The sequence below is a fragment of the Chelon labrosus genome (assembly GCF_963514085.1).
Source record: "Chelon labrosus genome assembly, chromosome: 5".
Lineage (NCBI taxonomy): Eukaryota > Metazoa > Chordata > Actinopteri > Mugiliformes > Mugilidae > Chelon > Chelon labrosus.
The window spans coordinates 10,700,415-10,718,260 of record NC_140341.1 but is presented as its reverse complement, the minus strand read 5'-3'; the positions used below and the strand labels follow the sequence as shown (position 1 = coordinate 10,718,260).

General features: G+C 42.3%; 1 protein-coding gene across 1 annotated transcript in view; it reads left to right on the top strand.

Moving 5' to 3' along the window:
- The window catches only part of itgbl1 (integrin, beta-like 1), a 49,706-nt gene that overhangs the window by 14,311 nt on the left and 17,549 nt on the right, over positions 1-17,846 (top strand). The window contains exons 4-7 of the mRNA XM_084544401.1: positions 1,321-1,443; positions 2,580-2,720; positions 5,038-5,178; positions 6,246-6,392. Of these exons, the coding sequence (XP_084400527.1) occupies positions 1,321-1,443; positions 2,580-2,720; positions 5,038-5,178; positions 6,246-6,392 (552 nt within the window). The remainder of the gene's footprint in view (positions 1-1,320; positions 1,444-2,579; positions 2,721-5,037; positions 5,179-6,245; positions 6,393-17,846) is intronic.

Genomic DNA, 17,846 nt, shown 5'->3' with positions numbered 1-17,846 from the left:
AACAAGTTCATTTTAACCAATCACATTCGAGGTCTATGAGCACGAACAACCCAGCATGCATCACGTCAAGTCAGATCTGCACAGATCTGCATGAAGTCGAACACGCCTATTAAAAACATGGGAAAATAGGTGGCGCATGGGTAGGGCTAAGGCAGGCAGCTAACAACCAGAGAGGACACCTGCTTGTCAATCAAACACACATTTTTAAGCTTTAGCAGTAGTAAACTGGTAAGTTATATAAAAGTTCACCCACTGCAAAGTTGTCACAAAATTAGCTCTTGAGACTAGGAACCCATTTTTTGTACCAGGCTGCGAACAATCATATAGTTTTTGCTGTAAATAAGTGCATGTTAAGGTGAGAACTTATGGGAGCCAGCCTCAAGTCATTCGGGGTACTTTTTGGCACTTTTGAGTTGGCTTCATTTTCTTTTTATCATCTGAGGTTTCTGCTTGGCAATAAGCCCTTAGTAAATACATGTTCTAGATTCACAGGATGTGAAAATTGTTAATGTCTTACTTATTTTCTAACAAGTAGAGTAAATAGAGTTTGTCCCAGTTTGAAACTTATTATGAAAATATGCTATAAATGCTATTATTTAGAACTTATACAGTCCAGACAGATCCAAAACACATCTATCAATATCTCTTTTGCTAACAATGGCAAATGTACAAATTCATGCTCAAATGAGCATCATTAAAAGACTCACAGGCCACAGTACAGTATATTCGATTCACCCGGTTGTAGTTTGTGTCTTATCTCTCCGAGGACACATGATTAAGCTTTGACAGACTGAAGATGCACACTGTGAGGTGATGTCCAGGCTAATGTTGTTTTCCACACACTGACAGCCCCCTCGCCCACCCGGGGCTTAAGATCACCATTCGTCTGCAGTGCCTCCAGCTAAACGGAGGATTAACATCTCCGTGCGTGTACAGTTGTGATTGTGTGTGTGTTTGTGTGGGAGTGCGTGAAAGCATCTTCTGTACAGTATGTGGCCTGTTTTGAATATGTAGAAATGCTAATTTATTCACAGCATGTGGCTGTCTAGCCTTCTGCTTCTTTAGCACATAATTCAAAAAGCCCCAGCACAACCATGCAAACACACCACCACCAACAACAACATCGTTTAATACTCACCCACCATTCTAGACCTGTTGGCACTCAATGCCCCGACAGGGCTTCTACAGTTGCTTGGCCCGGCAGTGACCTCCATCAAAATATACATTCTCTCAACAGCAACCAACCACTTAAACACCAAGAGACTCAATCTTTTCCATCAGACGGGTTCAAACTGTGTTTAAAGCTGGCGTTTGTCATAGGAACCTGCCACTGCGGGAGCTGCATGTGTGACAATAAGGACGACAGGGGTTTGGTGACGGGGCGTTTCTGTGAGTGTGATGACAGCGAGTGCCTGGATGAGGACACCGGAGAGATTTGTGGAGGTGAGTCCGGCAGCTGCTCGCACATGTCCTCACTCTTGAGCCAAAACGGAACAGCTCCTTGCTTTTTACAGGAAAATCAGCGGGTGCCTTGTCTTATAAAGATTTTTGTGAGATATTTAATAATAGCAACAAATGATATAGAGACTGACCCATACAAATATACACACATCTCCATGTTTTATATGATTTTGGCATTTTCAAGCCAGTTTGTCTGTCATGTTAACAGCAAATGGACGATCATCACCTACCAAACACAACTTCCAGAAATTGCTGATCAGTATAGTCATGTGGTGTCTATTGTATTTACTGTGTATGCTCATTCCTGACTGAATATAGTTGATGGAAACTATTTTTATTTTTGTATGCTTTATCTAGTTTTCTGGTATTTTTTGAACTTTAAACCCAACAATTAAAGGGGAACTACTGTTTTTTTACAACCTGGACCTTATTTCTGGCATAAAATACGATGGTTTACTCACCCATATAACTTTTGTGTAATTTGTATTGGTTAGGGAGATAATTAGATCAGCGTATATACATAGGTAACTCCGGACTCAACGGGGAATAGCACTAGCGTACGATAACAAAATATTGGTGAAATGATCGAGTTTCGCGGCAGATAATGCGTTATTTAGAGGCTGCGTTTCGGTGCCCCAGTCACTTTCACTATATGGATGTACGCAGATCTAATTATCTCCCGAACAACTAAAAGTTACACAGAAGTTATATGGGTGAGTAAACAATCGTATTTTATGCCAGAAATAAGGTCCAGTTTGTAAAAAACAGTAGTTCCCCTTTAACCAAGCATAGTTTAGCAACTGTAACTATGTAAAGCATGCTGGCTCAAGTTTTTGACTTGTCTTCTTGAACATTGCCTCTTCAGCATTTGATTGTGATCTCATCATTGTTCCTATCATATATTTTTTTCTTTCACATACACTTACATCGTCAAAGTAATGAACATTAATTTATTTTGAAAAATTTAATAAAAAAAAATCTCAAAAATAAAATCTCAACACCTGGACATTAAAATGAGGAAGAATTGGTGAAATCTAACCGACTGTTCAATCTGTCACACATCCAACACAACGGAACTCATCAGCTGTTGCACATTACGCATTCTGATCTGCTTCCAGGCCACGGCCAGTGTTACTGTGGAAACTGTTACTGTGCTGCCGGTTGGCATGGAGACAAATGCGAGTTCCAGTGTGACATCAGCCCATGGGAAAGCAAGCGGAGATGCACATCTCCAGATGGCAAGATCTGCAGCAACAGAGGTCTGTTTGCCCGTTTCAAAGTCAGCATGCAGAGCCTTGGAGCGTCATATTGAAATGGTTTAAAAATTGTTATTTTTGTTTAATTTCTACAGCAGTTACACACCAATTAAGTACATCAGCCATTATGTAACAGCCATTACATGGATATTGATTACTTGTTGTTTACAAAGCCCTAAAATTCAGGAATGATTAAAAAAAAAGGCCAGGAATTATTATTTTTTTATGGTTGTTACCACAGATTAAATCCACAGCATTATAATAACAATATCAGTAGAATTACGTTGCCAGGCAACAGGAAGCAAACATTATACCAGGGTCAAATTCATTTCCTGTCTGTTTACTAGGGTTGTAAAGAGGAGGAATAAATCAAGTCATGGAAGTAGAGAAACAGTATTTTTTTTTTTTTTAATGTGTCTTTGTTTTGGTTGCTCCTCTTGAGGATACACGCTGACCTTGTTCCTGTTGCCTTTAACCACTGATATTGAAATGCTTGCACTTAAATATATAAATGTGTAAGCAATTACATTAACAGCAAACAGCAATTTAATCGTTTAGAATATTGGTCTGGTCAGAGTTTAACAGTGAAGACATTCAAAAAAGAAAGATTTCACCTTGTTAGCACTGGGCGTCGAAGGGGTCGGACAAATTATACATTCATTTTAATGTAAAGTCAGTGGGTGTGAAATACTATTTTGAATGTGGAACAGAATAATTGAGGCCATGTATGACAAGAAAACCTCTGGTCGCTGTGTCTTCTCTGAGTTTACTATCATAGATGAAAAACCCTCAACACTGAGAATGAAAGACGACATGGTGCCGAATGAAAACCGATACTGAGAACACAGAAAATAGACGAAAAAAAAAAAATCATGTAAACTCTACTGGAAGTCATCAGAGCTTGGCGGACAGGCAGTTAGAGAAATGGCTTCACTAAGCTAGCTCAAGTGATCCCGTGGGCTTTCAATGAATCTCTCTAAAATTAATTACAGCGGACTGGCTGAGGGTTGGCTAAGCTGTAGGGTGAAATGGTAGGCTGCATGGACAGCGGACCCATAGCAGAGCTGTGATTTATGGTTAAGTGCACGACTGACACAGCAATGCTCAGGGTGAAGTAGCCCAACAGAAAGAAAATGTAGCTACATCATTACATCATTTTTGAATTGATTCTGTACGGCAAACTGGTCAAAAACAGCGCTGCACTGCAAAAAAATGTTCAAGAACATTGTCACCATTGTGCAATCTGAATTAAATATAACAGTGGTAAACACAGTGAAGCATCTTTTAAGTCTGCTCCATATATTTGCTAACCAGTTCTCAGAAGTCAGACCATTCTGTGCTGATTATAATAAGAACAATCCTCATCTTCTACCCTGATGTGACATGCAACCATTTTGCTCTAGATTAATCCTACTTCACTGTGAAGGTAATTCCTGGTGATTATAGGCAATGGATGAAGGAAGATGATTGCATAATAGAGGGCTGATTTGATTTCAGAGAGGTGCATGAGACCATAACATCTCCGTCTTCCCTCATCTTGCTCAACAGTGACATCCATCTCCTGCTCACGCTCTGAAATGAATGAGTGAAGGATTTAGGCCTCCTCCTCAGACGATGATGCACTAACTGCCGTGCTCTGAAAATTATATCCGCCTCAAGCTAAATGCACACTTCTACGTTTGATTTCTCAATAAAAAACGACTGCATGATGCTTATTGCGTGAAGACGGTGGTTGTTTAATGCATTTACTAATGCCGCCTGAGTGTTTATAGAACATTTATGATCAGTAACGAGCACCGGTGTGGTTATCTGCACTGGTGAAGCTCAGCTGTGACATTTGTGGCAGACATAAAAGTGCACGGGTCTATTAATCCGGGACTCCGCAGTTATGAGGTGGTGAGGGAGAGCGGACCGAGGTCCAGGGGCCAGGCATGCGCCAGTCACAGCCCACAGGCTTGCCAGCTGGACTGGCTCCCCCGGGGTTCCCCGTGCTCTGTCACTGCTGATAAGAGAAAATGAAATTTCCACTGGCTGCTGTTTCAGCCGATGCCCTGGCCGAGATGTAAAGCAAATGAGAAACTGCGAGACAGACACAGATACAAAGATAAGATAGAAGAAGGGAGACAATTTACCCTTGTGGCTGCAGCCTTTGCACAAGTAGAGAAATATCTCCTCCTACAACTGCCCACATCTGCGCAAGCAAAAGTTTTTTTCCAGTTAAATTCATATTGTGGGCTCATTTGGAGTGCCCTGCAGAATATAAAACTTTGTGGATTTACAGCGCATGCATTTGTGTGGCGGTATTTGCGGTGGCTCTTAGGGACCTGTGTTTGTGGGGAGTGCAGCTGCTATGATGTAGATCCGTCCGGCGACTGGGGAGACATTCACGGAGACACGTGCGAGTGTGATGAGAGGAACTGTCACGCGACATACGACCGATACACGGACGACTTCTGCTCAGGTAAGCGAGCTCTTTTTGGATTAAAAAAAAAAAATGTTGACATACCTGCTATGCAACAGAGACGCAGAGATTCCCCCCATCACCTCTTCATAAAGATGGACACTCAATGGCTTCACCTGTACGACTCCTGGAGGGGAAGGTGACAGCTCACCTGGATCTAAGTTATGCATAATTGACAGCCTTGCAGATTTGAGGGACAGGTCGACTGCCTAGGAGTGGCCAGCCCACCTCAGCTCCACTCACGCTCTTGACCATTTATTGCATTAGCCACGAGCTGAGCAAAGTCAGGCCACAGCAATCCAACAAAACCAGTCTTCAGGAATCCTGGGGGTGAAGTCACAGAGGTTTAGTCCAACGTCTGACTCACTTTTGGGCCCTACCTCAATAGGAACTGTGGTTTTTGGCAATTACATGCTTCATGATTCACCCTCAGGGGGTCATTGCTTGGTTTCCCGACGGTCCTCATCTTTAAACGTACCTAAGCTAACTAGCTGCTTGCTCCAGCTACATATTTAAGCACAGAGGTAATTTTAATTTTCTCATCAAACTCTTGGGGGGTCCAAAATGTTGAACTATTTCTTTAAAAGAGAAGTGGCCAAATCATTGGTTCACAATGTGCAGCTACTGGTGCTACAAGGACCAGTTACCTTGGAGTAACTGCTGTTCCCTTCACGTTGCAGCAGCACAGCAACAGGCTGCTAATACTTTGGTGCAGCTTCACGGCCATAAAAGTGAACTTTCTGCAATAAACTGGGGAATGGGGAAAATGACCTTTCCACTGTTTCTCCAGGGAATTAATTAATAGGCGCTACCATGGTGCCTACTATTCATTAAACTAATCATTTCAGTCCCAGAAAGAATTTTACCTCCCTCTCTCCCCCTCTCCTCTTTTCACACCAGTCCCTTTGGCTCCATAACCTCTCCCACCAGCTCGGTGTGCTTACTTCACTTAATGCAGCCTCTTCCCCCCCTGTGAGCACTGTTATTTAAATCGTGCCTTGTACAAACCCACCACTTCCTTTCACTCCTCTGCTCTCCCGCAACCTCTTCTTCCGTCCTCTCGGCAGGTCACGGCCAGTGTAACTGCGGCAGGTGTGACTGCAAGGATGGATGGGCGGGGAAGAAGTGCGAGCACCCTCTGTCCTGCTCCCTGTCGCTGGAAAGCAGCCTGAAGAAGTGCAGAGGAACGTCCAGTCTGCCCTGCTTCGGACGAGGTACCTGATCCCCCAGTTGCCATGGTTACCGCAGCAGACCTGTGCTCGGCTCCCACCTCTTGGTGTAAAATAGGCCACTTCCAGTGTTGCACATCTTTTCACCCGACCTTAAGAGGGATTTAATGACACGAGCGTGCCCGGCTATCAAATGTTATTACGCCTTTGACCTTGATCTCACCTGCTCGTCTGTTGTGTCACACGTATCATCATTAGGCGTCATTATGTGCGTGCATGTTTGTGCTGCGCTTACTTGCATTCATCTCCTGTCTGGTTTGTCTACTGTGATGTGCTCATGCACATGTATACATGCGCATGTTTGCTGTGTGAGAGACAGATTAAGGGGCACTTTTAGCCGGCAACAATGTAATCCACGTCTGGAACAGCTCTCTCTCTCTCTCTCTGTCGAACGGGCTGTGGGTCGATGTGTCTAGATTTATTACAGCGCACTCTACGCTTCATTAGTGGCCCTTCTGCACAGAGGAAGCTTGTTTTCTTGGAGCATCCAAATGTTAGGCTTGATACTAATATTACATTCAGATACTGAGCCAACACTCGCGCTAACAAAACAAAGGTGCAGGTTGCGCTCGTCCCAGCATTGCACCCATGAGCCGGTTGATGGATGAAAGTAAGGCAAAAGTAGGGCGATACTGTACATATTAGGTTGTGGAAGCTACAACATTGTTTTTTTTTACCCTGTGTGTGGGTGGGATTTGAATGACATACGTACACCGATCAGCCACAACATTAAAACCACTGACAGGAGAAGTAAATAACATTGACAATCTTGTGACAATTCAATGTTCTGCTGGGAAACCTTTAGACATGGCATTCATTCTTGTGGATAGTACTTAAACTTGTAGCACCCACCTAGACCAGACCAGGCACCCCCACCATAGCAATGACACTCCTTGATGGCAGCAGCCATCCCCAGCAGGATGCAGCCTGACACAGACATACACACACAAAAACGCTTTAGGAACAGCACAAGGTGTTGACCTGGCCTCCATAATTCACTAGATCCCAAACTGATCAAGTATCTGTGGGATAATCCACAGATGCCCCTCCCCTCAATCCATAGGACCCAAAGCCCCCCCCCCCCCCACTAACAGCATCCTGTTGCCAGACACCACAGGACACCCTCAGAAGGCCCATGTCCATTCTCTGACGAATCACAACTGTTTTGGAGGCACAAGGGAGACCCACACAATATTAGGAAGGTGGTCATAATGTTATGCCTGATCAGTGTATATTCAGATATGGCTGAATTTTGATTGGTGCGTAGACATTTCAAACCAGTGAGCAGAGCTTAACCAAAACAAAGCAGACAGAAATATTTAAATTTAATTGAACGTCATTTTGTCTTTGAGTGTCCATAAATGACTTTATTGTTCATAGTATGTATACAAAAATAAATTCTATATGAATTTTCTTTATGGTAGATCAAAACAAAAGACGAATAAAAGACACTGAAGGACTGTGCAGAGGTAAAACATGCAATGAGACCATTAGCCGCTACTCTTATATAAGATTACACCGAATTACAAATGCACATAGCCAAAAGCTTCTCAGTCAACAAAGAGAGGCGTAAATTACTCAGCGTTTGCAAATTTAATATTTTAAGGCAGTGGGCTTAGGCACCCCTGGCCACATCTTCTATTAAACTGAAACAACATGAAACTAATACATAAGGCAAAAATCTCATTCTGAGTCGAGTAATCAAAAAAGTATTGGGTTTATAGTCATGCTTCAGTAGAGTCAGAAGCCTGAAAAAAAAGCAGATTCGTCAACATTGTAGTCTCTGGAGGACAAAAGACAGATCCAAAAACATAACACGGCTCCACGGAGTTATTGCAACAAAACAGGTAAACCTTTGCAAATCTCTTTATCCGCTGCCGAAATCGACCAACTTTAAACTTTTCATAAGCTCTGTCACTTCAACTCAAGCTGCACAAAACTAATGGTTAAGTAATGAATGAAGTGCTGCTGATCCACGGATGGGTCAGAGTTAATCAAGAACTGCTCGTGGAGAACGACGATTCATCAATATAGCATCTCCACGTCTGGTCTTTCGTAACTAATTGCTTTGTTTAGTCTTTGATCGGAGTTACTCAGGAGCCACTTATTTATTAATTATCACATCATTCCTGATTCGCTCCCCAGTAACTGCTCGCACCGGCCTGTGTGGATAGAATATAAATTCAATTCAATTCAATTCAATTCAATTTTATTTATATAGCGTCAATAACAATACAAATCGTCTCAAGACGCTTTACAAAAACCCGGCCTGAAACCCCCAGAGCAAGCCTGAAGGCAACGGTGGCAAGGAAAAACTCCCTTTTAACAGGAAGAAACCTCAAGCAGAACCCAGCTCATATGGAGGGACCCATCTGCCTAAGGCCAGCCGGGTACAGACAGAAGAAAGAGAGAAGAGAACAGCAAAGAGAGAAGAGAAGAGAACAGCAAGATAAACATACATCTGTCATAGATACACATATCTGACTAAAGTGTACATGTGGAATCTTATGATACAAACTGATGATGTTACATGACAGTTTGAAAATGTAAGAGGAATCATAGGCAGGTTGGAGAATTGTTCATTCAGGTAGGAGTGGATAACTTCAGGATTCCATGAAGACTAGGCAGGCTGATGAGACCACGACAACAGATGTAGTATAGAGCTCCACAGGAAACACACCACTCCAGGCCAGAGATACTCACAAGAAGAGGGGGGAAGGGGGGGAAGAGGGGGGAAGGGGGGGAAGGGGGGGAAGGGGGGGGAAGGGGGGTGGGACACACACAGCAGTAAACATTCTACATAGTAATAGCACAGAATTGTATGACTAGTAGTATATAGGAAATTAGAGGGCAAGAGCTCTGTGCCAGAGAAAAGAAAGTGGAGGATGCGAGAGAGGAGAGAGAAGAAAGAAGGAGGACATGTGTTTGGTGCATCGTCCCCCAGCAGCCTAGACCTATAGCAGCATAACTAAGGGATGGTTTAGTCCAGCCCTAACTATAAGCCTGATCAAAAAGGAAAGTCTTAAGCCTGACCTTAAAAATAGAGAGAGTGTCTGCCTCCCGAACCCAAACTGGGAGCTGGTTCCATAGGAGAGGAGCCTGATAGCTGAAAGCTCTACCACCCATTCTACTTTTTGAAATTCTAGGAACCACAAGTAGGCCTGCACTTTCAGACCGAAGTGATCTGCTGGGATGATATGGTACAATAAGGTCTTTAAGATACGATGGAGCTAGGCCTTTAAGGGCCTTGTATGTAAGGAGGAGGATTTTAAATTCTATTCTAGACTTTAAAGGGAGCCAGTGAAGAGAAGCTAAAACTGGAGTAATATGATCTCTCTTGCTAATTCCTGTCAATGCTCTTGCTGCGGCATTTTGAATCAACTGGAGGCTTTTTAAAGAGCTATTTGTGGCTCAGGAAAAAAGAAGCTTAGTTGTTGTGTGCTTATATTTCTCCTTGGGTTTATGTAAAACCTGATTTTTGTTGATCGTTTAGGAGGAATTTAATGTTTTGAGAAACCAGAAGTGAAGACAAATTATGGCATAGCAAGTGTGTTCATCCACTCAAGTGGAGGAGGGATTCATGGTCTTTAAAGCTAAATTAAAAAATCAGGCATAACATTATGACCTAATATTCTCAGAAGGCCCATGTCCATTCTCTGATGAACGCCTTCTGACGGTGTCCTGTGGTGTCTGGCAACAGAATGTTGTTAGTGGGGGCCTTTGGATCCAATGGGTTGAGAGGAGGGGCCTCTGTGGATCACCCTACAGATACTTGATCAGTTTGGGATCTAGTCAATTTAGAGGCCAGGTCAACACCTTGTGCTGTTCTTCATGTTTTTGTTGAGTTGTTCCTAAACCGTTTTTGTGTATGTGCCTGCATCCTGCTGGGGATGACTGCTGCCATCAAGGAGTGTCATTGCTTTGGGACAGGGGCGCCTGGTCTGGTCTAGGTGGGTAACAGAATGAATGAATGTCAGGTCCAAAAGTTTCCCAGCAGAACACTGAGCTGTCACAAGATGGTCAATGTTATTCACTTCCCCTGTCAGTGGTTTTAATGTTGTGGCTGATTGGTCTAACCTGCACCTTTATCCAGAGTTTACAATGCACAATAAGCACATCAATGTTGTACTTACTGACTGACATATTGCATTGTTCCAGAGTATGCTACGGCCATTAGTTAATAAGAAAAATTGCCTAGTGGCTCTGCAGCACACACTTAGGTGTCTCTTGTATCTGTATTTTACACTGATGCAGCCTTAATCAATCAACTTTACTCTGCTGTATGAGCCATTGTTCAGTGCACCTCTACCTCTACTCTATTCATTTTGTCCTAAACATTGTTGTCTCTGTAAAGGTACAGTAAAGCCAGCTGTATTATGTTGCTCTCATAGTGATTCAGCCTATTAATGTAGTTGGCGAGTGGGCAGTACCACGAGGACAAAACCTGCTTGGTCTCAGGGCTCCGTGGCTTTGTCAGGGTTTAATGTGAAGCATTGATTTCATGTTTCATTTGACTGTGGGAGAGACCAGCAGGGAATCCGTAGCTTCTCGACTGCTACTGTTTTCCAAATGGAAACAGGGAAAATGTGCGCCGCCGTCTACTGTGTGCTATTACCGCGGCCGCGGACATCCCTCACAACCACGGTCGAGAAAGCAGCTGATTAGATCAAGCACATGAAACCACATACGGCTGCCATGGAGATAACTGCATTAAAAAGTAAACATCCCCACAGGCTGACATTGGAGCAGTGACGGCGAGCGCACACTCAAAATAGAACCAATTTGGTTCCCTTTTAATATTATGACTCTTCATTACGCGTTGCATTTGGACGGACTTTGACTGTGGCAGCCTCAACCGATGCCACAACAACAGGGTCGAGGACACGTCGCTCGCCCTCACATAATGAAACAGCAAAGATTTGTGTGGGGAGAGTTAATTAGCTTTAATTCCTCCAGCAGCACCTTTAAATTATCTCCAAATGCTGCAACAAAATGGAACTTTAAATTAGCGGCAGAGCAATTATTGGATTCATGAATGCGTCCTTTTCAAGCTTGTATTTTTTTTTCTCCCCCCGCTCCATTCAGTTAACAGCTGATGATGCACATTTCCATCAACTAGCAGATTGTTGAATTACATTTTTTATTTTTTATTTTTTTCTATGAACCAGTTCTGATCAGGAATAGGAATAAAACTGGAAGATACTACTCCACAGAACAAGAATTTCTGCAAAAGCCAACAGTTTATATTCCCAGCATGCTGAAAGCATTCTGTGCATGCCATAAATTCACAATGTCTGCCCCTCCTCTGTTACTAGTCATAAATGTTTGAACGCACTATTCACTGCCCCTCTTCAAACAGAGCAAGGTGGGAAACTGTCGGGCTATAAGGGCATGCATATTGGAGCGTTTAGGGCGGAAAATGTGTGCATGCGTGCCGTTCTTTACTTTCTTTCGCAGGGAATGCCTGTATCAGTTCATTGCATGGGATATTCGATGGGAAATGTGTGAGCCGAAAAGAAGAGGGAGAAAGAGAGGAAGAGAGAAAGACAGGGTGCAGGGCGAGAGAGTAAGAGACTGAGAGAGAGAAACCAAAGGAGACAGACGTAGAAAATCACTTAGGCATGGATGAATGCGGCTGGTGCAGATGGCAGCTTGAGCGGAAAAGCCTTGAAATTTGAAACAGCAGCTTCAGAGCCCTTCTTCCTGAGAGATGGAGACAAGGCGCTGGTGGATAGCACATTCTTTATGCCGTGGTATTTCCTCAAGGAAACACCTGCTTTCAACATCTTTCTGCTGATTCTCGGGATTCCTTTCTCTGCTCTCTTCAGAGTGGCCTCTAGTAGACATTAACTGTTTGTCTCGTTGTTAATGTTTGATGGCACATACCTTTTGCAGCACGATTCTCCGCCATCTAACCACAGAGAATCTCTCATTGCATTGGTCTTAACCAGATATTCATACAGTCTGTGTATTAAAGGCAGCATTTACCTTTCTAATGAAATCCTCTGTCTCTATAGCAAAATGGATTGATTACCTATCCCCACTAATAATATTCACTTTTCTGCATTTGTTTTAGACAATCTATCAAACACATTTGATGGTAACTAAGTGCATTTACTCAGCTACTTATAGTACTCTATTGTATGCTAATTTATACTTCTGTTCTACTACATGTCAGGGGGAAACAATGTACTTTGTACTCCAATACATGCATTTCACCACCATAGTTGCTAGTTACCTTTAAAGGGGAACTACTGTTTTTTACAACCTGGACCTTATTTCTGGCATAAAATACAATCGTTTACTCACCCACATAACTTTGGTGTTATTTGGAGTCGTTAGGGAGATATTTAGATCTGCGTATATCCATATAGTGGGAGTGAATGGGGCACCGAAATGCAGCCTCTAAATAACGCATTATCTGCCATGAAACTCGTTAATTTCAACAATATTTTGTTATTATACGCTAGTGCTGTTCCCCGTTGAGTCCGGAGTTACCTGTTATCATCATCTGGAGTCTGTAGATTGACCTACATGTCATTGAATGATGTCTTCTGACCTGGATGATGTCATCTCTGAACGCCGCGCGCACCCGCGACGGTCGGCTTGTTTACCTGTAATTTGCCACTGCTATGGTTCGTCCACAACCTCAGAATCTGAAAAATATTCAGCCATGTTGCAAAAAAAACTAGCAGTAGCAAATTACAGGTAAACAAACCGACCGTCGCGGGTGTGCGCAGCGCTCAGAGATGACATCATCCGGGGGCTGTAGATTGACCTACAGACCCCGGATGATGATAACAGGTAACTCCAGACTCAACGGGGAATAGCACTAGCGTATCATAACAAAATATTAGTAAAATTAACGAGTTTCGCGGCAGATAACGCGTTATTTAGAGGCTGCGTTTCGGTGCCCCAGTCACTCCCACTATATGGATATACGCAAATCTAAATATCGTCCGAACGACTCCAAATGACACAAAAGTTATATGGGTGAGTAAATGATCGGATTTTTTTGCCACAAATAAGTTCCAGGTTGTAAAAAACAGTAGTTCCCCTTTAAGATTAAGATTATACAATGAATAATATAGCAAGCTTTTGAAATACAACCCAGACACAACTATAAAACCAGTGATTTTTCAGTCCTTTTTGACTATCACATTTCAGTGTAATACACCAAAATAGTCAGTGTTTTCCTTCATTTTTCCTCTCATTTCAAAAAATGTCCCAATATATCACCAAAATTTGGAGGAAAACTCCGGCAAAAGAAAACATCAGAACTTGTGCATCGGAACTTTTCTTATTTCCTCTCCCGTTAATCATCTCACGATCCCGTCACGTTTTTTCGGTGTGTCTGTACATTAAACTCTATATAAAGTAACCTACGTAGCTCCACATGCTGCTTGCACACCGATGATTCAGTATTAATCATCTAATGACGCCACATGTAATAATATATCACAGGGAGCAAATCGGCATTTTTTATTTTAACACTGTGACTACACTTCATTGCTCAGGCTTACACACTTTTATTTAGGTAGGATTTTTCATGTGGGACTTGTAATAGTGTATTTATTTATTTATTTTTACCCAGTATTGGTGCTCAAGTACCACTGCTGATCAGTCAGTGCTTCCAAGTCGATCGGTGCTGCAGTCGCTTTTACTCACGAGATGAGACACACGGGCACAGCATAAGCACAGAAGGGGCCATCATTAGACTAAATTTATTCTATTTGGTGTGATGCAGGACTCACTGCAGCTGTCACAGAATTAAGTCAAAAGAGAAGAAATAGTCTAGTTATTTCCAATATCCAGGTTTAATTGTGGTCTGTTTTTTCTGTTTTATACAGTGCAGTGGATATCCGTGAGTACATATAAATTTGACCCTTGCAGCTAGAAGGTTTTTCGTTGAGTTTTAGGTGGTAAGGCGGTAGAAACGCAAATGTATGTGCCTGTGTGTCAGTTTCACAGCTCTGCGCTGACAGGGCTGTCACAGCTGTGGTTTTTGTTTATGCAGATCAGGCACTGCTGCGCAATTGGACATGCATTTCCCACTGGGTTCAGACCACTTCTCTGAAAATGTGACACAGTCTGGATGGAAAAGTTGCACACACACTGACAACTTCAAAAAAGAAAAAAAAAATAGCATAAACCTTTTTCTCCTCTGTGACAAGTCCCAGTTACAGCTGATCTACTACTACTACTTCTACTACTACTACTACTACTACTGCACAATGTATGAGGCTTCTGCTTTAAGTTGATATCCCTGTGGCCATCTGAAGTCTTTAATTTGAATTTGAGGTCCAGTGAAATTGTGCATAATTTATAGAGGGTGACTATTTGAATTAAAATATATCTCTGGTATAGCGACTGACCGTACAATATGAAGTATAATATTAAGTTATATTGACTAAGAAAAGACTCCGGACTATTCTACAGAGACTTCTGGATTTAAAACACCATTCACTGTTCACAAAAAGAATTTTGTGCATATCATTACACAATGGGAAAATGCCGTTTGAAGAATTTACCATTCTTTTTTTCCCCATAAATTATCTATTCATGTTGGAGGATTTTGCATTAGGATAAAGATCAGTTTTCCCTTAGGGGAAGCCGGCTTGGACTCTCATCCCAGCCCCTGCTGCATGGGCGACCATTTTTTAAACATACCACCTACTGAGGAAGCATCCATCCAATCAATGCCTTTAATGCAGAGCGCCTTAACAGCTTTCTGCACACTAAATAATAATAAAAAAACAATTTGCAATGCGTTTGTGAAATTGATAAAAACAAAAAAATAACATTTAAAGGTGTGTCTGCAGATGTGACACACTCATTGAGGCGTTGTTCTGTTTAGGCAGGATGACAAATTCAACACACATCGACACACACGTACGCAGGCGTAGACGGGGTTTGACGAACGCAGAGATAATCAATAAGGCAGGGGTGTTATGACATCACCGGTTGCTAGGGTAACCGAGTCCCCAGAGCAGATGGTGGTATGTTTGTATGTGAAACAGGAAGAGGGCTTGCTGTAGTTGTGTGTGTGTGTGTGTGCGCGTGGTCCTAAGGAAGTGACAGTGATGTGACATGGACAACACATTTGATAAGGCTGTCAGTCGAGTGGCCGTCTTGTAAATTCATGTTCTGCTCTAAATATATTTCCACTAATTCCACTCAGTGATTCATCATAGGATGTAAAGCCAGGCACATATAGATATGTTTCTAGGTGTTACTTAGTGCCATTAAACACCCTGTGAATGTACCCTGCAGGGATACAAACAGGGGAAATACTCAGAGTGAATAATGACTGTGCAAAAAGGACATACCCAGCTCAATAAAAAAGAGGGTGAAAGAGAAAGAGGGGCACTCAGTGTGCTGTGTTTCACCCATCTGTCTTCCCTGAGCTGGGAAATTCTCTTCGTGCAATTATCTTTCTTGGAGGGCAGGTTACCTATTTGTAGCCCTTCTGGGTGTCTTTTGTCTGCAGCATCAGTAAATAGGAACATTTTAAAGGTGACCAACTGTGTCTTTCTCCTTTGTTGGACAAGCACAGAGTAGAAAAGTATTTAAAAATGCATTCTGCATTCTTAGGCACCTGCAAATTACATTGATGCAAATGCATTATGAGTTATATTATTAAAGAGAAAAACACAACACGATTTTATCTTTAAGAACAATTAACAGAAGACATATCAGCAACATCAGTTAGTTTGTATGCAAAACAATGTCCAAGGCCTGAGGTCAACGTGAGTAGCTGATATAGTTGTTTATTGATGCATTTGTTAGGAACGGGGCTTCTCTTACAGTATGTTCTCAAAGAAGTGGAGGCAAACAGGTAAATGCACGACAGTATGGTTATAAGTACAGTGGCAGAGTGAGCTCAACACAATGCAAACTGGAGAAAACACGTGCAAGTAGACAAAACATGGGCAAATTGAGAAAACGTGCACTGCAAATATTCACAACACAACCGAAAACAAAAACGCGCTGCATAAACTCACTAACGCAAAAAAGCCCTGCAAAAACTCGCAACACCTGCAAACGCAAACACGCACTGCCAAAACTCACAAACGCAAAAAGACACTGCAAAAACTTACAACACATGCAAATTAAAAAGCGCACTGTGAAAACTCACGACACCCGCAAACGCAAAAACTCACAAATGCAAAAAAACACTGCAAAAACTCACAACTCCAGCAAATAAAAAAAACGCACTGTAAAAACTCACAACAGCTGCAAACACAAAAAAACACTGCAAGAACTTACACCTGCAAACGCAAAAACTCACAACACCTGCAAATAAACAAAAACGCACTGCAAAAACTCACAATTCCAGCAAATAAGAACACACACTGTAAAAACTAACAACAGCTGCAAACACAAAAAAAACACTGCAAAAACTTACACCAGAAAACACAAAAACTCAAAAAATAGCCCAATCAGAACAACAAAGCATCAGATAGCTACTCAGTTGGAACAGAACGGTCTGAACGGATTGAGGGGGAGGGATAGACCTCTCACGATCCATGAAGCAGTAAAATAGTAGCGCCTTAAAACCATGTAAACGCTTGATCCATGGTTTCTGTCACGGCGGAATAAATGCATTCTTGGCTCATGTGATGTAAACATTGTGCGAGGTTAGACACAGAAACATGGCGGTAGCAAAACAGCAAACTGTTTAAGTGTGAAACTATGTAAAACATTGGTCTGTTCATTGAATTCCGTCTTGTCAAGTCTCCTGTCTTATTTCCTTCTCGCATGTGAAAAAAAGTTATATTCTGACAGATGTTTTGGGGCATGTGAACACATAGATCTTATCGGGTCATTTTATGTAGCACCCATGTGAACAGCTAAGCTGGAATCTCCGACCAGAATTATTTCAAAATTGGTTCTTAGTGTAGACACGGTTGTTAGAATACAAAATTATAATCACTGACAATTACTCTACATCGATAAGTACTTATAGCACCAGATGACTTGGTTATATTGTGTTTAAAACCATTAATAACATGCTAATATATTGATTGTAGCTTCAAAATAAAGTAAATATATGCGTGAGGCCTACACTGAGCTTTTAATTAAAATAACTCTGAGCAGTCTGGTGAAATGATCAATGAGCAGGTATGCTGCACACCTCCAATGATACTTCAGACTAGATGATGTTTTTCTAATGAGCTTCACCATTAGACAGCACGCTCACTCAGTAACCTCCCCTGTGGCCTTCTTCACCGGCAGCTCGCTGATTGAAGTGGGATAGCAGCATCTTGACGCGTGCGTAGACGCGCAGTCCATGTGGGTGTTTGTTGGAGGGAGCGATTTACATGCAGAAATGTCGAGGCTAGAAGGAATGTCGTCAGGCAGATTAGGTTTTTAAAATCATCCATTGCATACGTCTGCAGTGAGCACGCGGGTCATGCGGGTCCTGACCTGCAGGTG